This window comes from Oratosquilla oratoria, chromosome 11 (genome assembly GCF_046742065.1).
Source record: "Oratosquilla oratoria isolate Oo_2021 chromosome 11, ASM4674206v1, whole genome shotgun sequence".
Classification (NCBI taxonomy): domain Eukaryota; kingdom Metazoa; phylum Arthropoda; class Malacostraca; order Stomatopoda; family Squillidae; genus Oratosquilla; species Oratosquilla oratoria.
Window position 1 is genome coordinate 24,399,867 of NC_134787.1, and position 23,104 is coordinate 24,422,970.

Here is a 23,104-nt window from a genome sequence, read left to right on the forward strand (position 1 = left end):
CTTCATTTGTGTTTGCATGATGACTATTTCTGCTCTGATGTCTGTGATTGTTTTAGTATATTTTGTCTTCTTGGAAAAGGTACATACATATACCAAAGGCTTTTTTCCCCTTTACATTCCATCCCATACATACTCCACTCCCCTCTACCCTCCCTCCCTCTTATCTGGGCACCTCCTGGATGATGGGTCATTCCTGCATCTTGTCCACTGCCCTTGGTCAGAAGCAGTGACTTGAGTTTCACTAAGTGGAAAAATTGCAGCCCCTCCAGAGGCTGGCAACAGTCATCAAGCCTCCTCACAGACCTCTCTAGGAAGAAACTTGGGACTTTAGTCAGTGTTGTCTTAGTGTGGGACTGTTTCTGTCATCTTGACTTCTTGTAGAATAGGGTTACAGAGAGCTGGATACCTAGTCCCATCACTCTATCCCATTTTAGCTGCCTTTTACAACCCACATACGAAACTCTGTGGCAGAATTCTTTCTTTCCCCTACCACAGTGGACAGAGACAAAATTGAATATATATACTCAAAGAAATGGTACAGAACAGTTTTAAGAGGGAACAGCATAACATAGGGATAGTTGCAATACAAAAGTAGCATAATTCCTGTAGGAGTAGAGATTTCATCCAACATAGACAAAATTATGTGTGGCTCTAGTCCATAGGGACACCCCCAAAACAGTCCATAAAGCATTGGCTGTATGTTACTGTGCAATTAATACTGTACAATAACATGCAGCCAAAACTTCCAGTGTGGTGGGAGTGGGTGATTGCTTTTGACTTGACTACCCCCCTTATAAGGGGAAAGAACCCCTTGGTATAAAGATCATTTGTCACCAACTGAAAGTGGTAAGGGGAGGGAAATAGTCACTAGTTGTCAGTCAAGATGATCTTTCATCACAACCACTTGAGCTCACCATGTGGAAAAACTTGGCTCAATGATACCTTCTGAAATTAAATGGGAAATCTCTTCCCTTATGAATAATTTATCATCTTTACTATATTGTCTTGACTGTGATGGGTTTACATCCCTAAGGTAAATTTGGAAACCTGATTCATCAATTATTGCTGTTGCTGAAGCACACACCAGATCAGTACAGTAAATCCTCGTTATACGGTGCATATGCATTCCTGAAAACCTTACCACAAATTGAAATTACCATATACCAAACCCAGGGCTTTTTCGATACTACTGAGACTTTCTCGGTGGTGGCGCTACTGTACAGTGTAAACAAAACACGAGTGGATATCGTATCTGTGAATTTTTCCTACCGTAAATAGAATCGAGGGTAGCAATTACCAAATACCGTAACTGTGAATTTACCAGATATAGAATTACTGTATAAGGAGGACTCGCTGTACCAGTAATCTCTAAGTTCAGGTTTCTCACCACCATACTGGAAAATTACACTCTTATGTTGGTTTTAGAAATCATGACCCAAGGTGATATCACAACACAAATCCTCCAAGCATCAAGATATGCTTGGCCATTGTGCATCAAAGTTACTCTGACAAAACCAGGGGAATGTGCATTAGTGTTAGTGATGCCATTGAAATATGCAAAGGGATGTTCTTCTTGTCCATTATAGGTTGATAGATGCTTAGTGATAATTCAGAGCTACTAAGTATTGTAAACTGGGTGATATTGGAGTTCAGGAACAATATTAACATTATTTCAGAATAGGATATCACAGACAGGCTAGAGCCCTATAATGTCCACCTTGATGAGTTTCACTGACAAGGTAGTTCCTTAACACTTTTCTTCCCTTCCTCTTTCCACTAATTTAATTTTATGACAGATTAAGATTTATTGAATTTGTTGAAATATGAATATTGTATTCATTACATACACTAATCACATAATACCTGTATCAAGGCTGATATTTCATAAAACCTTTTAATTTCAGGTTCTATAAAGGAACTGTTCCCCGGTTGAGCCGCGTGTGTTTGGATGTTGCAATAACATTCATGATTTATGACAGCTTTATGGATCTTTTCAACAAATTTTGGAAATAATCAAAGTTAGCACTATAGACAGTCCTATTTATGAATGAAAAATAAATATTTTCAAGTGTGTATGGGGTAGTGGTTGTGCCGTACCATGGTTTTCATCTACGTTTTTTTTTATCTAGATCCATTCCTATATATCATTTCCATAACACTCATAAAACTGAGAATCGTCTTAAAAATCATGATGTCTTAACAGCATGGAAGAATTACTTATCTTTCCCCATCAGTATTTCAAGATATTGCATACAAGTTTTTTTTATTGCCATACATAGTTCAAGTTATAGGTCATTCCTCATCTCCCTTCCCAGAATTGTATCTTTTGTAATATGTTATGGCTTATGACAATTTATTCAGCTGACGGATTGAATCCAGACTAGGACAAGTCCCTTTCAGCTCAACAGCTCATAAACTCTTGGGTAGAATAGAATGTTTTGACAGTAGTCCTGAAATGTGTGCAAATGTGATCATCATTGTTTGTAAACAGTTACTGTCAATTAAGGGTCAGTTAAGGTAGGTTTTTAGCCTTTAGATATAGGGAGATGTCCCTCAGTTGAATAGATTTTTCTGGTGATAGTCATAAAATGTAGATGACATTAGCATAAACAAAATCAGTATGGTATGCTATAGTTGACTTCCCATTTTGCCAAATTGCATTTAGTGAAATTAGTGTAAGGGAGTTTGGCAAAATGGAAGTGATTCATGTTATGTTGAAGGGGTTATGAATGTGATTTGGTTTGACATCACGAACTTCCCCTCTCAGAGAGGGCTGGGATGGTGTGTATTGTAATTTTAAAGGGAAAATAATAAGCTTTGGAAAAAATATATATATCATAAACTTTGGAAAAAATATATATATCATATGTATGATCTTTTATAAAAACAATTGTAAAGAGATTAACTTGGAGTTAGTATTCTGCACAACATTCCATAATGAGTATTATAATACTGGCAACCAAAGCTCAAATTGTTTCATGGTACAGATTGTATCAAGGAAACCTGCATTTCCTTACAGCTGTTAAGATTATTCTAAGAGAGTTGAATGTTACTGACATAAGATTCATCATATTTCTCCACAAAATATATTTCATGTCCTGTTCCAAAGTTAGTGTTGTATTTAGGTATTACTAGAACCAACAGGGAATCAAGTATTGCATTTTATTTGTCTTGATGTATTACTGCATATCAAGTCAATTGACATACTGTCAAAAATATCATAGAAACTGAAATAGACAACCATGACAAGAAAAGATTGACAAACTCTCTAGTTAACAAGGAATGCAGTGCCTCAGAACCAACTTCTGTTGGGGACCAAAAGACTGTCATCAGTTATTCAACCTTTTCACTCATGCCCTCCCCTTCCCAGACCGAGAACTCATCAAATCTGACACATAAAAAGATGATCTAATAAATCACGACATATTATGAACAGTGTAGCTGCCAAGAATACCCACACTGAACTGGAAATATTGCCGACACAAAACAACATAGTTACCCACTCAAAAATCTTTCATAAAATGAATGAAGGGCAAGTGTGTGCTTTGACTCAAAGTCCTCTAGCAGGCATCACTATTGGGGTCATTATCAATGATAGCACAGATTCTGGTAGAGGTCAAATGGGTGTAGGCTGTCTTGAACACAGCTATTATTCACCTTGTCACTTCACCAGGGTCTTGTGATGGGAGGAAGGGGAAGTACACTATCTGTCACGCTGTTCAAATCCAACCTTACAAATCTCTTTCTCTAATTTGTATACTGGACTGTTATCACCCAACTGTATACATTACACTCTACATGAATCCAAATATAAATGTGATAATTGGAAATTAAGGATATAAACCAAGTTGGAACCATACTTTAATTTTAGGCAAGATATGATAAATTGGTAAGTAGGAAATGGGACCCCATGAGCATTGTTCATCCTACAATTAGGTAAATGCACACATACCTGACCTTAATTGGTCTGAATTTTTCACTTTCTCAGCAACTGAGAGATCACTCCATGACTTGCCAGCCTCATTAGCAGTACCACTATTAAATAACTCCATAGGCAAGGATGAATACAGTACTACAGCGAACCCCACCTAAGATTAATTGCGGGGAATGCTAACCCGAGGTATCTGAAAATCTGAGTTACCAGTAGAAAAGTCTAAGGCAGTGTTTCACTCTCACTCCATTCCCCCTATTATGAATTTTCAACATTTGTATGGCTCCCCTTTATATCTCTCCCAAATCCCACCCCACCAGATATGGTAAAAAAATAATAATAAAAATAATAATAAAATGTTTATGAAGAGAAACCCCTTTCCTTTATTGCAAAGTTTGCAATCATAATTATTTGATAGATTGTTGTGATATGATTAACTTGTATCACTAGACTACAATATATAGAAATGTATATGTTGTAACAGCAGCCCATGGCTCCCTAAATTCTTGTGGCTCCCTTGTTAGCATTGTACACCTTTTACTCCACACAGAATTACCAAAAATGGCATAGCACACTTTTAATTCCATACAGAAATACAAAAAAAGGTATTGTACACTTTATTCCATACAAAATTACATTGCACACTGCACAATGAAATCCAATGTCTATGTGAGTGTCCAATTTCCCCCATAAATCATGGAAAATAATGTGAGATATCAGATGTTTCCAAGATATCCAATACTTATCCAAGACGGCCAGCTTCGACTTTGGTGGGGTTCACTGTACATGCATATATACCAAAAAAGCTGTAGGAACATAGCACAAAGCAAAAGAATGACTTGCACATGTTTCTTGGTAACGCATAAAATGGCTCCCCAGCTGTTTTGATATGACCAAAACAAAATGTGTATAATTGTGACTACATTTAGTGAATCCACATTCAATCCAAGTTACCTGTGTATATACACATACACAGATTTCATCTATTTGAAAAGTGGTTTATTTTGTTTTATTCATAAATTTTTTAGTGTTCTTAAAATAACTTTACATAAGCCCTTACCACTAGAGACAGTCTTGTCAATTTGCATTCCAATGATATTAAGATAATGTTATGTATTGTAAAATCTTACTAATTTCCAGTTATTTCTTGCTCAGTGCTGTTAACCCCATCAACATAACATAGTATCAAAGACTGATTTTTTGTTCCCTTACGAGGGCAGCTCCGTAAATGAATAAAATGTCATTAACCAGAACTAATTCAGTTGAGTGAACCTCCATGTTCAATGGAGTAATTTTTACTTGACTACATATGTTAATTGAGAAATTTGTGGTAATGGACTAGATAATTCTTCCATCTTTGGTTGGGTAACAAGCAACCATTTGTATTGTTTGATCTTCCAGCAGTACACTTTTTTTCTTTCATCTGTGAATGGGCAGAAATATGTGAAGTTCTTAAATGTTGTAAACTGAGTAATGGTTTTGTCATCACGAAATTAAATGTTAAAAAAATACTTGTTGGTATGTTGAAATGTACTTGTTACATAGTTAAATGTTACCGTTTTAGTGTTTAAAGACGAAATAGGTTGTGGAGTGATGTGAGCTGTGTAGCCCCTCCCCTGTGAGTTTGTTAGTATATTACAAGACTTCTGCAGTATCATTTGGTGTTCAGGGACCATAGCTTCAGGAAATTTGGCACTGAAAGAAAAGGGAACAGACTTGGAGAATCTCTTAATAGGTCTTCAGAGTTGATGACCTATTGTTTATGCACAGATTATTCCTACTTCATATCTAGTCTGCATATCAGCTGTAGTGTTGGTGCTCTTCATTCTAACCCCTTATGCACAAGTGAAGAAAACTAAATTGGTGTATAACTTCATCACCAATGTTATAGGTGTATGCACAATTTTGCCCAGACTGCAGTTGACACCTATCATGTTATGTGGCAATGATGCTGTACTGATACACTTTTGCGGGTCATTTCCTGGTCAGGAAAGTGCACTTTACTTGTTATTTTTTTACGAATGGTACATAATTCATCCATCCATCCAAATGGTGCAGCAGTAGCATGCCAAACATGTCAGTGGGCCATCTAGTTGTACTACTGCTTCGTCTCCAGCATGAGCAAATATTGCTCAATACATTTTCATATCCTAAATCATGGTAGTATGGGAGATTAGTACAGAACTGCTTGTCATCAGCTACAAAGACCTGGCACAAGGAAAGACAATAAGTACTTGAAATATATCACTTGTACTTGTAAATATATGTGCCTTCTGAATATATCTTTCATGTTTGTAAACATCAGCAAGCTTAAGATGATTGATCATGCTGTGAGGGAGGAGACAATTTTTGTTTTATTCTTTTATTTTTCATTTATTTTTGTTTTATGTTGAGCCATATTTTATAGTCTAATGGGAAAAGTGGTTTTGCTTAAGTAACATTCCAGTGGAATAAATGTTAATTGTGATATAGTTTATTGTGGTTGTCTACAATATCTTTGTGCACATATATACACTGATACTTGCAGTATTACTGAAGATGAAACAAACCTGTATTTCTGTAATAATGATACTCAAGTCAAACCCCTGATTTGTGCCTTTATGGAACAATTCAAGAGAGATAACATCAGTTGTGAAATGGCTGTATGACTAAATATCTCGATCACACTAGTTCTGAAGCAAGTTAATCCATTATGTTTATATGTACACAGAGATAGTGTGTAGTGTATATTACTGGGAAAACATTACTTCTTCACATTCTGCAAACTAAAATTGTCATTATTTTTAATGTTATTACATTTTTATGGATGTTATAACTGGTCAAGGATGTGAAGAATATTATTTTATACCTACCTGAGATTTGATAGTTTCTAATTGTGGATGCTATTTTACAAAAGATGATCAGGTAAAGTTACCGGAAAATATATATTTAGATTCCAGAAAGATTGTTTTAATATTTCCTTTATTCATACAGTTTTGTATTCCTACTGGAGAACAGCAATGATATAGTACTTGCGCTTAACCCCTTGAATACGACAACACCTACGTAGGCATCATGAGTCACGAGTGAGTGTATGAGGATGTCGGCACCAGCTTCCTGATTATATTTATTTTGTAGATATAGCTGAGTGACCCTCTTATTCTGTGAACAGGCTTGATCACTTTTTCAGTGGTTACAAACATTCTGGGTGAAAGAGAACAAGCATAACAGCCGTAACTATATTTCATGGTGCGCATATTGTGATGTACCATCCTACGTCAGGTAGCTAACATGCACGCCAATGTTTGACTCATATTGAAGAGGATAACTGCAACAACAATTATACTGAACCTGGGTGGAGGAGGTCTTATGCCACGTCCACACGGTCGAGCACTGTCCGCCGGGCACGAGGGCTTTGCTCGACAACGGGCAATTTCATCGGGCAAACTGTCCTTTACGGGCAATGGATGGAGGGCTGATGTCGCTGCCAAAACCACGAGGTGAGGTGTGAGCAAAGTTAGCAAACCCGCTCAGTACAGACCGAAGTTACCTTACCACCATGTCCGCACCTAGTCTAGTGTGTATTGGTCTTGACAAGACGTGCTTTTGGTGCTATGCTTTTCCTTATATTTGTCTCTTGCCTTTGTAAGAAAGAACAGAAAAGCTGATTATGTTCATTCTAATGTAATTGCAAAACAATTGTTCATTTTCATTCTGCAATTTACGCAGGATTGTCACTGAGCTTCCCATTCAATCATGTCTTTGTAACCACTCCCGGCATCAGACATGTCTCCGTGATTTTGTTTTTCTTTTTAATACAGGCAGCAATTATAATACTGTAAAGTGCTACCTTATTTCCAAGTATGGCGGGAACCATGGTTATCGTACCGCACTGAACCACTCCCTCCCAACCTCTGCTTGCGGCCAACTAACCTCCAACCACCATCGTCAGCCGTGTGGACACTTCGCGGGCAGAGTCTGCAGACTTTGCCCGGTAAGGGCAAAGTTTGCCAGGCACAGCTCGACCGTGTGGACGTGGCATTACCCATCACCTGGAGAGAAGCTATTATGTGATGATAATGCCACCACAAATCTGTAACCCTTCTCAGGCAAGCAAAGCCAGCTGTGTTGAAAGTAAACAAATACATCACGTGACCCTGACAATAACTACATGAAAGAATAAGGGTCTTATGTTCTTATGTATTGGTCAAGTGACTTAGGAATGTTATCACAAACCAATCAATTGGCCCAAATAGGGAAAGTACAACCCAAGGGAAGGTGCAAATATTATAAGTGAGGTACCCTCATGGTTTGCATAAAGAAAGAGAGCAAAATCTCAGCCTAAACCCTCCAGGTCAGTAAGCTCTAGTTTGCCCACTCACTAGAGGCACATATAGGTAAAGTACTCAGAATTGTACACTTGGTTTACCCACATACTTCACCTTTCTATGGCACGCTACCCCTGTGTAGCCAGCTGTGGGCTCTATTTACCCATCATACAATAGCCACCCAATGCAGTTAACATAACTATACTCAGGAAATAAGGATATTGTTTGTGAACTATCATAGTGGTGGCAAGCAAACTTGACCATCAGTAGTGATACTGAAGCAGTGCAACTGTTGCTAAACAAGTCACATGCAGTGGCAGATTAAAAGTGGTCTGTGGAAGGGGATCTAGAAGTCATTCACAAGACCTAGTCTGACCAACTGGACAAGTTTGGCAACAAGTTATGTGGGCTAGTTCCTAGATTTCAAAATCCAATTACAATCTCTATTGTTCTAGATTAATGACAGACACAAGGCAACCTCCTGATATATACCCCGTCTGGGGTATTGGCTGCTTGTTATTGTGGCAAAGTAGCATGCAGTTGATACTTTAGGGTCTATATGGGGTGCCCCTACGGACCAGAGCCACACATCATTTTGTCTATGATAGAGGAAAACTCCTCATAGAGAAATGATGACACTTTTATACTACGACTGTCCCTCTGTTATGCTGTCCCCCAACCCCTTGTTGCTGTCCTGTACCATTTCTCTGAGTATTCTTTTTCTGTGGTGGGGGAAAAGAATACTGCCACCAAGTATTCCCAATTGGATCGTAAGAGGCGAGAAGAAAGGGACTGGGATTGGGACTAGGCAACCTTCTCCTTGTAGCCCCACTGGGACATTCCTAAACAAAAAAGAGAAGGCATAAGACAGTCTGGAAGTTCTCGGACCAGCACCCTAAGGTTTGGGTCTTTTAATGTGTGTGGATGTGGTACAGATGAGAGTAAAGGGGAAGAGATAGGTAGTATGTTTGTGAGAAGAAAGATGGATGTGTTGGCTTTGAGTGAAACTAAGTTGAAAGGGAAGGGTGAGTGTAAGTTTGGGAGGTTATCAGGAGTGAAGAGAGGGCAGGGGTGGCTATTCTAGTGAAGAGATAGGTAAACAGGTAGTGGAGAGGAAGGAGGTTTCCTCAAGGATAATGTGGATGAAGGTGAAACTGGGAAAGGAGATGTGGGTCATTGTAAGTGCATGTGGGCCTGGCAGTGAGAAGAGTGTAGAAGAAAGGGAGGCCTTTTGGATAGATTTAAATGAGTGCATAGAGGATTTAGGAAGAAATGTCAATGTAATAGTACTGGGAGACCTTAATGCTAGGGTAGGAAATGGTCCAATCGATGGAGTGGTTGGGAAATGTGGAGTTCAAGGAAAGAATCGTAGTGGAGAGTTGATGGTGGAGATGTGTCTAGAAAGAGAGTTGATGATAGCAAATACAGTGTTTCAGAAGAAAGTCAAGCATAAGAATAGGACCAATTAAAAACGATGAAAATGTCATGATAGAATCGGAAGAAAAAATGAGTGAGGAGTTTAACAATTATTTTCTATCGGTGTTTACTAATGAGAGGTTAGATAAAGTACCTGACTGCGATCCGATTTTTAGAGGGGATGAAGAAAATAGCCTAACTAATATCAGCATTAGTAAAGAAGAAGTTATCAAGCAGATTGACAGACTAAAGGCCTGTCTACACGAGCGGGCCTGATCGGCGGGCTTGCCCGTTAACGGGCATATTTGACGGGCAAACGATCAAATTGCCCGAAAGGCCGCCGAGCGAAATCACTGAGCTGGTGCCCGGTAGCTGGAGTTTCTACCCTGCCAGACGCAAGATAATATCGTGAACCCACAGCGGGCCTTCATCCCACATTCCACGGCATAGTAGCACAGTGAACATTTAACGATGGCAGCCCAGGATAACTCTAGTGAGCCACCGACAATGCTAGGCACCATGGTTCTCGTACAGCACTCCACCCGCTACTGGCAACATCGTCGGGCAGGCCCAGCTGTTCATCACTTCGGTCGTGTGGACAACATTCACGGGCAGGCCCGCGAGAATTTGCCCGTTAACGGGCAAACCCGCCGATCAGGCCCGCTCGTGTAGACAGGCCTTTAAAGCTACAAAATCTCCGGGTCCGGACGAAATTTTTCCAAGAATGCTTAAAGAGTGTAAATTTGAAATCTGCGACCAGTTAACTGAAATATTCAATAAATCGGTAGACACTGGTTCTGTTCCAACTGCTTGGAGGGAGGCAAACGTTGTTCCTGTTTTTAAGAAGGGAGATAGATCGACCATATGCAACTACAGGCCAATCAGTTTGACATCGGTTATAGGAAAAATGCTTGAATCAATAATAGTAAATAGACTCAGAGAACACATTGAAGGGCATAATTCAATTCGTGATTCACAGCATGGTTTCTCCAAAGGTAAGTCATGCGTGACTAATCTTCTATCCTTTTACACTAAGGTATATAAGGCGTCAGACAACAATGAAAATTACGATGTTATTTACCTTGACTTTAGCAAAGCGTTCGACAAAGTGCCACACCAGAGACTACTAAATAAAATCAAAGCCCATGGCATAGGAGGAAAAGTGTTAGAATGGATTAGAGCTTGGATTAGTGACAGAAAACAGCGGGTCACCATAAATGGAATAAAATCTAGGTGGGGCAATGTTACTAGCGGGGTCCCCCAGGGCTCGGTTTTGGGTCCCTTGTTGTTCATTATGTATATAAACGACTTAGACGATGGGTTAAATAGTGATGTTAGTAAGTTTGCGGACGACACTAAAATAGGACGCCTAATTAGGTCAGGAGAAGACGCCCAGATTCTGCAGGATGATCTTAATAAACTGTTAGCATGGTCGGTGAAATGGCAAATGAACTTCAATATCTCTAAGTGTAGCGTGTTAAACGTAGGGCTACACAACCCCGAAAATAGATACAACTTAGATAACACGTTTTTAGAAAAATCTGAGTGCGAGAGGGACTTGGGAGTTCTGGTGAGTCCGGACCTTAAAACCAGGAAGCAGTGCATTAGCACCAGAAATAAAGCAAACAGAGCATTAGGCTTCATTGCTAGGACAGTAACGAATAGAAGTGCAGAGGTAATTATTAAATTCTATCTAGCAATAGTTAGACCCATCCTTGACTATGCGGTACAGTTTTGGTCTCCGTCCTACAGAATGGACATAAATTCACTAGAATCAGTACAGAGAAGAATGACCAAAATGATACAAGGACTCGGAAATTTGCCTTACGAAGAGAGGCTTAGGCACCTAAACTTACACTCTCTGGAAAGACGCAGAATGCGGGGTGATCTAATAGAAGTGTTGAAGTGGATCAAGGGCTATAACAGGGGTGATGCAAACAAGGTCATCATAATAAAACAACAGGGCAGGACTCGCAGTAATGGGTATAAACTGGACAAATTTAGATTTAAGAAGGAAATAGGCAAGAATTGGTTTACAAATAGGGTGGTCGATGAATGGAATAAACTTGGTAACCACGTAGTAAGTGCCGAAACTATCAGTTGTTTTAAAAAACGATTAGACAACTTTATGGATGGGGATGACAGGTGGTGATGGATACGGAGCTGCCTAGTGTAGGCCTTATGGGAGAGGGTGGTAGATAGAGCACTAATGGATTATGTAGTGGTAAATAGGATTATGATAGGAAGAGTTAAGGATGTACACGTGCTAAGGGGAGAGGGTGGGGGAATATCAGATCATTTTTTGGTGGAAGGTAAGTTGAGAGTGGAGGATAGATGGAGAAAGAGGAAAGGGACAAAAGGTAGGGAGGTTCTTAGAGTGAACTCTTTCAATGAAAAGGAGAAGGAGTACAGAAAGAAGCTGAGGGAGGAGTGGGAGGGAGTAAAGGATAGAGTAGAGCTAGGTGTGGAGGAGGAATGGGGATGGTTCAAGGAGGGAGTCATAAAGTGTGCAAGGATGGTGTGTGGAACAAGAAGGACAGGGGGAAATAGAAGAAAGGGTAGTGAATGGTGGGATGAGGGAACAAAGAAGGTTGTAGAAGAGAAGAAGCGAGCTTTCACAGATTGGTTACAAAATAGGACGAGGGGGTCATATGAGAGGTACAAAGAAAAGAAAAGAGAAGTAAAGCAAAAGGTAAAGGAGGCAAAGAGGAGAACAGATGTGAAATGGGGTAAGAGTATGACAGAAAATTTTGAAAGTAATAAAAAGATGTTTTGGAAAGAAATTAAGAGAGGAAGAGGAGGCAAATCAAGTAGAGAAGAAAAGGTAAAAGGTGCAGATGGAGAGATGATAATGGAAGAGAAGCCAGTAAGGGGAAGATGGGCAGAATATTTTAGGGAGTTGCTAAATGTGAAGGAGGATAGGGAAGGAAAGATAGCTGCAGTGGGAAATGCGAAGAAAATGAGAGTGATGAGTGAGGAGAATGGAGGAGAAATAAGGAAGGATGAAGTGAAGGCAGTTGTAAAGATGATGAAAGCAGGTAAGGCACCTGGTCTGGATGGATGCCATGCAGAATGTCAGGAAAAAGGGAGGTACAGTGATGGTGGACTGGCTGGTGAGGTTATTTAATGTTTGCTGGAGAGAGGGTAGAGTACCGGAGGACTGGAGGAGTGCCTGTATAGTTCCTCTTTACAAGGAAAAAGGGGACAAGTGTGAGTGTAGTAGTTTCAGAGGGATTAGCTTGTTAAGTGTAGTTGGGAAGGCTTATGGGAGGATCTTGATTGAGAGGATTAGGAGAGGAACAGAAGGAGTAATTGGTGAGGAACAGTGTGGATTTAGGACAGGTAGAGGTTGTGTAGATCAGATCTTTGTGGTAAGACAGATATGTGAGAAAGCTATAGGAAAGGGGAAGGATGTTTTTTGGGCTTTTATGGATCTGGAAAAGGCTTATGATAGGGTAGACAGAAAGGCACTGTGGGAGGTTATGCAGATATACGGGATAGGAGGAAAGCTTCTGGGAGCTGTCAAGAGTTTTTATGAGAGTAGTAGAGCTTGAAGTATGAAGGAGTGATTGTGCCAACAGTACTGTATGGGGCAGAAACATGGAACATAAGAGAAGAAGAGAGGAGTTTGAATGTGTTTGAGATGAGGTGTCTGAGAAGTATGATGGGGGTTACTAGGCTAGATAGAGTGAGAAATGAGGAGGTGAGGAGGAGAACAGGGGTGGAAAAGGAGCTGGGAGATAGGGTTGATGAAAGAATATTAGGATGGTTTGGACACATGGAAAGAATGAGAGAAGAAAGACTAGTAAAAGAGGTGTGGAAGGCAGATGTGGAGGGAGTGAACATGAGGGGACGTCCTAGGATGAGGTGGATGGATGGGGTGAAGGGGGCTTTGGGGAAGAGGGGAATGTCTGTTGAGGAAGGACGGGAGAGGACAGAAGACAGGGGTGAATGGAGAATGGTTGTATATGGATGATGTTGTGATTGCATGAGGTGGAATGGGCAGGGGGATGGGGGGTGAGGTAGTATGTGTGAGCAAAATTTGACACAGCCCGAAGGGATTTCTCCCCGTCCTCTCATTTTATGCAATGGGGGGATGGAGAGGGGGGTCGCCGATTTAATGAAGCGGCCTTGCTGTGGATGTGCTGTGTTTTGCGACAAGGTGCAGGGATAACCCGTCATTCAGGAGGTGCTAAGATAAGAGGGAGGGTGGAGGGGTGTGGAGTGTATTCAGGGATGGAATGGGTGGGAATGATTTTATGCCTTTTTCTTTTTGGCTACCCCCCTTGTAAGGGGGAAAAAGCCTTGGTATATGTATGTATGTATGTAGTAGAGCTTGTGTCAGGATTAGAAATGGAGAGAGTGAGTGGTTCGAGGTAAAGGTGGGACTTCGTCAAGGATGCGTTATGTCGCCCTGGCTGTTCAACTTATACATGGATGGGGTGGTGCGAGAGGTAAATGCAAGGGTAGTGGGCAAGGGATTGGAGATGGTTAAAGAAAATGGAGAAAAGTGGGAGGTGAGCCAGCTGTTGTTTGCGGACGACATTGCGCTTGTGGCAGGATCGGAGGAGGGATTGAGGAAGTTGGTGGCAGAGTTTGGGAGAGTATGTGATAGAAGAAAGCTAAAGATAAATGTGGGTAAAAGTAAGGTGATGAGATGTACAAGGGGTGAAAGTGGCAGTAGTCTGGAAGTGAGCATTAAGGGAGAGCGACTGGAGGAAGTGGATAGTTAGATACTTGGGTGCAAATGTGGCAGGAAAAGGTGGAGTGAAGGTGGAGGTAGAATGTAGATTGAGAGAAGCGAGTAAATGCCTTGGTGGATTGAAAAGTGTAATGATGAATAGACATTTGGGAATGTATGCTAAGAGGAGACTGTATGAAGGAGTGATTGTGCCAACAGCACTGTATGGGGCAGAAACATGGAACATAAGATAGGAAGAGAGAATTTGAATGTGTTTGAGATGAGGTGTCTGAGAGGTATGATGGGGGTTAGTAGGCTAGAGTGAGAAATGAGGATGTGAGGAGGAGGAGAATAGGAGTGGTAAGGGGGTTTGGAGATAGGGTTGATGAAAGAGTATTAGGATGGTTTGGACACATGGAAAGAATGAGTGAAGAAAGACTAGTAAAAGAGGTATGGAAGGCAGATGTGGAGGGAGTGAACATGAGGGGGCGTCCTAGTATGTGATGGATGGATGGGGTAAAGGGGGCTTTGGGGAGAAGGGGAATGTCTGTTGAGGATGGACGGGAGAGGACAGGAGACAGGGGTGAATGGAGAATGATTGTATATGGATGATGGTGATGCATGAGAAGAAATGGGTGGGGGGTGAGGTAGTATGTGTGAGAAAAATTTGATTCAGCCTGAAGAGATTTCTCCCCGTCTTCTCCTTTTCTGCAAGGGGGGACGGAGAGAGGGGTTGCCTATTTAATGAAGTGGCCTTGCTGTGAATATGCTGTGTCTTGCAACACTGCCTCTGACCCTGGGCAGTGGACAAGGTACAGGGATGACCCGTCATCCAGGAGGTGCCGAGAGGGAGGGTAGTGGAGTGTATTTAGGGATGGAATGGGTGGGAATGATTTTATGCCTTTTTCTTTTTGGCTACCTCCCTTGTAAGGGGGAAAAAGTCTTGGTATATATATGTATATAGATACAAGATATCCTCATAAGGTTCAAAATAAAATCAGAATATTAAATTTTATTCTTTTTATTTATGTAAAACAATTCACAAGATGTATAAAATTGAAATAAAACAAAATAAATTACCAAAATTATTTTCTAGAAATACACTTAGTTCTGGGATAAGAACAATACTCACATAATACTTTATTTCTATGTACATCTCAAGAAAAGCAGTGTGAAAAATCTAACCTCTTTAACAATGTAGAATACTAGGTGATTTTTTTTTTCTAAACGAGCCGGCAAGCCTATTTTGTAAGGTTATGATATTGTCTTTCCTATCCCCTTTCCAATGCTGTTTCACACCATACTGATGTTCTTCACAAGGCCAGTGTGTTATGAAGTGGCACAGAGCAGCTCCTGAGTTAGGGGGAATTTATAAGAACCAAATTTTAATGAAGAGGATATCCTAAAGCATCCATGTTGTTGTCTAGCAGAACTTGAGAGGTTTCCTGTAGTTTGCACAAAAATCTTTGCAATTCATTTGTACTGAAACACTGGAAAAGAATTAAAATACAAATTAGTTGATTACCAATTATAGGCTACTTCATCTGTGTAAAGCATTACATATTTATATTTTGAATAATATTCATTTCAATACTAGAACATGATGGAGATTGTGCTATTCTATTCAGTTGAGACATGGAGACAGATTTCTTGATTTGTTATGACACTCCTCTAGGGTCTGCCCTGTGCTAAATAAAATCACATGGCAATTTCCAATACAAAACTGATAAAAAAAAAAATCAATATTATTTATAAAGCAATCATACATTATTTAAACACCAACACCTACATGAAGACAAGGGAAAGGATACCTAACTCTGGAGGAGCCTTTTATAAGGTGAATAACACCATCTGACCTGTTTCAACAACATTGCTTGAAGATGACATGTCAAAATTTGTTGTGTTGTGTAATTCACCTAATAAAAGGACTTCCAAAGTCTTGCACTTCCCTCCTCCTATCGTTTCATTATTGAGCCAAGTTTCAAATCAAATGCCTACCTTATACAACTGGTGCTGTTCAGAGGCAACAATGTCGCTCAACTGAATACACTCTTTGAAATGTTCACTTGAATGAAGTACATTTTGAAGCAAAGAAGCAACCTGAAAATAATAGACAATACACATATATACAAGTGACAAACAGCATGAGCAAACTGTTATGTGAACAGTCTGTATTACTTTTCAGAAAAGTATTTGAAGTTATAATAATATATACATACATACATACATATACCAAGGCTTTTTCCCCCTTCCAAGGGAGGTAGCCAAAAAGGGAAAGGCATAAAAACACTCCCACCCATTTCATCCCTAAATACACTCCACACCCCTCCCACCCTTCCTCTCATCTGAGCACCTCCTGGATGACGGGTCATCCCTGCACCTTGCCCACCGCCCTGGGTCAGAAGCAGTGTCGCAAGACACAGTACATCCACAGCAAGGCCGCTTCATTTAATCGGCGACCCCCCCTCTCCGTCCCCCTTTGCATATAAGGAGAGGACGGGGAGAAATCCCTTCGGGCTGCGTCAAAAATTACTCACACATACTACCCCACCCCCCACCCCCCCGCCCATTCCTCCTCATGCAGTCACAACATCATCCATATACAACCATTCTCCACTCACCTCTGTCTTCCGTCCTCTCCCTTCCTTCCTCAACAGACATTCCCCTCTTCCCCAAAGCCCCCTTCACCCCATCCATCCACCTCATCCTAGGATGTCCCCTCATGTTCACTCCCTCCACATCTGCCTTCCATACCTCTTTTACTAGTCTTTCTTCACTCATTCTTTCCATGTGTCCAAACCATCCTAATATTCTTTCATCAACCCTATCTCCCAAATCCTTTTTCACCCCTGTTCTCCTCCTCACCTCCTCATTTCTCACTCTTTCTAGCCTAGTAACCCCCACCATACTTCTCAGACACCTCATCTCAAACACATTCAAACTCCTTCTCTCTTCTTCTCTTATGTTCCACGTTTCTGCCCCATACAGTGCTGTTGGCACAATCACTCCTTCATACAGTCTCCTCTTCGCATCCATTCCCAAATGTCTATTCCTCATTACACTCTTCAAACCACCAAGGCATTTACTCGCTTCTCTCAATCTACATTCTACCTCCACCTTCACTCCACCTTTTCCTGCTACACTTGCACCCAAGTATCTAAAACTATCCACTTCCTCCAGTCGCTCTCCCTTAATGTTCACTTCCAGTCTACTGCCACTTTCACCCCTTGTACATCTCATCACCTTACTTTTACCCACATTTATCTTTAGCTTTCTTCTATCACATACTCTCCCAAACTCTGCCACCAGCTTCCTCAATCCCTCCTCTGACCCTGCCACAAGCGCAGTGTCGTCTGCAAACATACATAAATATACCAAAAGGCCTTTTACACCTTATAAAAGGGTGACCTCATCAAGGCTTCCACCCACCCAGCTCACTCAGCTACTGCATCCATATTTCCTCTAGCCAATGGCACAGTGTCATTCATAAATAAGAAATGGCTCACTCAATGTAATAATAATAGCAATAATATAATAATGATGCAGAAAGTTTATAAATACCTGAGGAATATATATGGACCGCAATACAGACATCTGATGAGCTCGGTCAGTATCTGCATTCTCTGCTTCAGCCACATCATCTTTCTCAACAGCTGTAGTGTCAACTAACCATCCACCCTCAGGAAACAGCAACACGTTGTACAGACGATCACATGCGGTCTTCAAAATGAAAGTACAGGGCATTATCCATCTGTTTTACCTAAGTCACATCTGGTAATAAAATGAGAGAGAGAGAGAGAGAGAGAGAGAGAGAGAGAGAGAGAGAGAGAGAGAGAGAGAGAGAGAGAGAGAGAGAGACACACACACACACAGAGGGAGGGGGTAGAGGGCTGAGAGAACAGGACACAGCAGGCACAAGAATGAAAGTATGAGAAAGAGAAAGACGAGACAAAATATATTCTTTTTCTAAACTGCTCCAGGCTTTCTCTACCACATCCAATAACTATTTAAGCAGCACAGTAGCTGTACAGAATCTATAACTAATTTTTTATTACATAAAAGTAATAATTTCTTTGTTGGCTGGGCAGGTTAGTGTCACTACTTGTGGCAGAGGTTGAAGTGACAGCAGTTCAAAATTCTGCCACCAGTGAGTTGGACCAAGGGCATGATTCATTAAATCCATACTACAAAGTCCTTTATAAAGGGCACCATCCTAACCCCCTGATTGGGGAATTCATGATGCTAAACCATCAATAATTTCCACACCTCTCTGGGTTCTTCATAAATATACCAAATGCTTTTTTCCCCTTATAAGAGAGGTAGCCAAAAAACAAAGGCATAGAAACCACTCCCACCCATTCTATCCCTATCATACTCCACTCCCCTCCGTCTTATCTTGGCACCTCCTGGATGATGGGTCATCCCTGCACCTCGCCCACTGCCATGGGTCAGAAGTAGTGTCACAAGACACAGCACATCCCCAACAAGGCCGCTAGGTTCTACTTTTAAAATACAGAGCCCATGAAAATTATCCTTATAATGGAGGTAACCAGCCACCCCCATCCACTTCACTCCCATCCACCACCCTTTCCCCACTCTCATCTTAGCTCCTCATGGATGAAGGGTCAACCCTGTCTCCTGTCCAATGCCTGGGTCAGAAGCAATGCAGCAGGACATGGTACATCCACATGAGGGCTGCTTCATTTACATGGGAATTACACAGGAGTTACATACAAAGGATTACAAAGGCGGAGCATGCCGACAGGAGACCTTTTGGTCCATATCTAGGTCGGATGCAAAAAAGAAAATCATAATAATAATAGAATAATAAATAAAAACTATAATAATGTAAATAACAAATAAAATACATAAATAAATACATAGGTATAGTTAGATAATAAACAAACAGGTAAATAGTAAATAATAATAAATTGACATATAACTAATAATAAATGAAAATCAGACAGACAAATGATAACAAAACAAAAACAAATAATATAAAATAAATTATAGACCTGTATCAAGTCACCTCTGAGTCTACGCTTTTTTAGGGAAAACAGATTCATATGTTTTAGTTGATTTTCGTATGATTTATTTTTGATATTTGGAATCAGGTTTGTGGCTCGCCGTTGTACTTTTTCCAGTCTGTCAATGTCTTTAATGAGATTCGGTGACCATACAGAAACAGCATATTCCAAATGTGGACGAACTAACGATTTATATAGCTTGTTAATGAGTGATGGATTTTTTAAATCAAAAGATCGCGCAATCAGTCCTAGAATCTTATTTGCTTTCTCAGAGGCTGAAATACACTGCTTGGATGATTTGAGATCGTTACTGATAATTACGCCGAGATCTTTTTCACTATCCACTTTTGTTACAAGTTTCCAAATAACTTGTAATCGTACTTACTGTTATTTTTACCATACATTCACATACCAATGGCTTTTCCCCTTTACAAGGGAGGTAGTCAAATTCAAAGGCATAAATCCACTCCCACCCATTTCATCCCCACATACTCCATTCGCATTCACCACCCCTCCCTCCCTCTTTCCTTGGCTCCTTCTGGATGACAGGTCATCCCTGCATCTCGGCCACTGCCCTGGGTCAGAAGCAATATAGCAAGACCGCTTCATTTAATAAGCATCACCCCCCACCTCCATCCCCTCACACAGAAAAAGAGATGGGGAGAAATCCCCATTCAAACATACTCCCTCACCCTCCTCCTCTTGATCTGTGGCTAGCTAGGTAGAGAGGGGCCTTGGCTTTGGGCATATGAATCACAAACCATTGCTCATTGAGCTTTTTTTTTTTTTTTTTTTCCCCATTATGCAAATCACTTGTTATGTCAGGTGCTTATTAAATGAGGTTTGGATGTATAATGAAAATGTGTTTGAAGTCCATACCTTGACTAGGAGTTCTAAACTATTCTTCCACCTCTCCATGTCACTGGCATACTGCTGTTCTGCATGCTCTAAAGCAATCTGTTCAGAAAAGCTGTTAGTCTTCAAAGTACGTTTGGGCATGTGCGGTTTCTTCTGGTGAAAGTGGTCAAACCAATCTGTGAAGGAATCCTGAGCAAACTGCAAGCAATGAAAATGACATTAGTACACAATCAAACAAATTTACCAACACAAGTTTTACTTATCTTAAAAGGAACATTAATTGGTAAAATATAAGTATGTAATTTTAAGCTATTGTACAATATTTTCTATAGGCTGACTGAGAAAAAGATGGATGTGTTTGCATTGAATCAAATTGAGATGAAAGGAAAAGATAAGTACATGTGTGTGGTAGGTAATGAGGTGGGGAGTGGTGAGAGGATGAGGGAATAAAGGAGTGCACTTGGTAAATGAGATATGCATGTGGTTCAATGGGAGCCTCTTCAAGGATGATACAGGTAAGAATGTCAACTCTTGTCATATACCTTCTCCAAATGTGTTATAATAATAATAATAATAATTAAAAAAAAAAAAAAAAAATTGCCAGACTTTATATAGCTATATATCACAAGGCTTCTTTTCCCTTATAAGGGAGGTAGCCAGACACCCACTGCCACCTATTCCATCTGTCACCCATTTAATTCCCCTTCAGCTTAGTGCATTGCCAAAAATTAAATACCAAACATAAAATTTAATTGTTTTCAAGTACCTATTCCTGTCACCTTAATCTATTTCATGTTACAATAAAAAGAGAAAGAAGAAAAACACTTACCAGATATGCTCTTATACAAAAATATTCTCTTATGACATTGTCTTTGGTGTGAGGTAACTCTGAAGACCCAGTTAAAGATTCATGTTCTTTCATTACAACATTTACAGAGTCCTTAGGTATCTGAAAAAAGAACAACAGTCAGTCAATAAGTAAAAAAAAGAAAGAGGGGGTGGGGTGTGGAGCCATAATTCCACTCACACTCATTCTATCCCCATTCACCACCCCTCCACTTGACTCCTGGATAGCAGGTCATCCTCCTGCATTTTGCCCATCACCCTGGGTCAGAAGCAATGCAGTAAGACAAAGTACATCCACAGCAAGGCCTCTTCATTAAATCAGTAACCCCACCTCTCCGTCCTCTCATGCAGTAACATTGAAGATGGGGAGAAATCCCTTTGGGCTGCATCAAAATATCATTCACACATAACCACTCTCTACCCCCCTATCCCCCACCCACTCCCTTCCATGCATCACAATATCAGCCATACATAGCCATTCTCTACTCACCCCTATCTTCTGCCTCCTCCCTTCCTTCCTCAACAGATATCCCCCTCTTGCTCAACATTCCTTTTACCCCATTCATCCATCTCATCCTCAGCTGTCCCCTTATGTTCACTCCATCAACCTCTGCTTTCCACACTTCTTTTATTAATCTTTCTTCACTAATAATTAAAATAAATACACCAGTGAAGATATACAAAAAAATGACAGACATAATTCATGGAAAATATGGTAAGTATTTATCATGTTAATGGTTACTGTAATGTGTACATAATGTACTCTATTTCACAGACCCAGTATATTTGCCACATACAGACAGTCATCCCTGCATTTTGCCCACTGATCTGGGTCTGAAGCAATGTAACAAGACACAGCACATCCACAGCAAGACCGCTTCATCTAATTGACGACCCCACTCTCTGTCCCCTAATACAGAAAAGGAGAAGACAAGTAGAAATCCCTTCAGACTGAGTCAAAATATCATTCACACGTACTCCCTCACCCCTCCTCCACTCCCTTCTATGCATCACAGCATCATCCATACACAACCATTCTCCACTCACCCCTATCTTCTGTCTTCTCCCTTCCTTCCTCAACAGATATTCCCTTCTTTCCCAATGCCTCTTTTACCTCATCAATACATCTCATCCTTGGTTGCCCCCTCATGTTCACTCCCTCTCCCTTCCACACCTCTTTTACTAATCTTTCTTCACTCATTCTTTCCTTGTGTCCAAACCATCCCAATACTCTTTCATCAACCCTATCTCCTAACTCCCTTTCCACCCCAACTCTCCTCCTCACCTCCTCGTTTCTCACTATCCAGCCTGTCAACCCCTTGTACACCTCATCACCATTTACCCACATTTATCTTCAACTTCCTTCTTTCATACACCTTCCCAAACTGTGTCACTAACTTCCTTAATCCTTCCTCTGATCCTGCCATAAGCAGTGTCATCTGCAAGCAATAATGGGCTTATCTCTCATTTTCTCAATTTTCTTTAACCATGTCCCCGTCTGGGGTATTGGCTGCTTGTTATTGTGGCAAAGTAGCATGCAGTCGATACTTTAGGGTCTATATGGGGCGCCCCTACGGACCAGAGCCACACATCATTTTGTCTATGATAGAAGAAATTCTGTTCATAGAGAAATGATGACACTTTTATACTACGACTGTCCCTCCGTTATGCTGTCCCCCAACCCCTTGTTGCTGTCCTGTACCATTTCTCTGAGTATTCTCTTTCTGTGATGGGGGGAATTCCCTGTGGTGGGGGAAAAGAATACTGCCACCAAGTATTCCCACTTGGATCGTAAGAGGCGAGAAAAAAGGGACGGGGAGAGGGACTAGGCATCCTTCTCCCTGTAGCCCCACGGGGCACACATCCTAAAGAGAAAAGTGAAGGCATAAGGGGTGCTGGAGGGCCTCGGGCCAGCACCCTAAGGTTTGGGTCTTTTAATGTGCGTGGATGTGGTACAGATGAGAGTAAAAGGGAAGAGATAGGTAGTATGTTTGTGAGAAGAAAGATGGATGTGTTGGCTTTGAGTGAAACTAAGTTG

The 23,104-nt window shown here is 40.7% G+C and overlaps 2 protein-coding genes across 3 annotated transcripts in view; one reads left to right on the forward strand and one right to left on the reverse strand.

Annotated features, from left to right (window-relative positions):
- sea (mitochondrial citrate transporter scheggia) overlaps positions 1 to 6,873 on the forward strand; it is a 40,490-nt gene extending 33,617 nt beyond the window's left edge. For both annotated transcript variants that reach the window (XM_076192483.1, XM_076192484.1), the window contains exon 6: positions 1,905 to 6,873. In XM_076192483.1, the coding sequence (XP_076048598.1) occupies positions 1,905 to 2,013 (109 nt within the window). In that variant the 3' untranslated portion in view covers positions 2,014 to 6,873. The remainder of the gene's footprint in view (positions 1 to 1,904) is intronic.
- An 8,462-nt stretch (positions 6,874 to 15,335) lies between these two features.
- On the reverse strand, positions 15,336 to 21,202 carry Nup107 (nuclear pore complex protein Nup107). The gene is made up of 5 exons (XM_076192485.1): positions 21,050 to 21,202; positions 20,242 to 20,418; positions 17,897 to 18,055; positions 16,334 to 16,435; positions 15,336 to 15,825 (listed from the first exon to the last, which is right to left on the reverse strand). Exons 1-5 carry the CDS (start codon positions 21,140 to 21,142, stop codon positions 15,721 to 15,723), a joined length of 636 nt encoding a protein of 211 aa, XP_076048600.1. The 5' UTR covers positions 21,143 to 21,202; the 3' UTR covers positions 15,336 to 15,720.
- Positions 21,203 to 23,104: the final 1,902 nt, after the last annotated feature.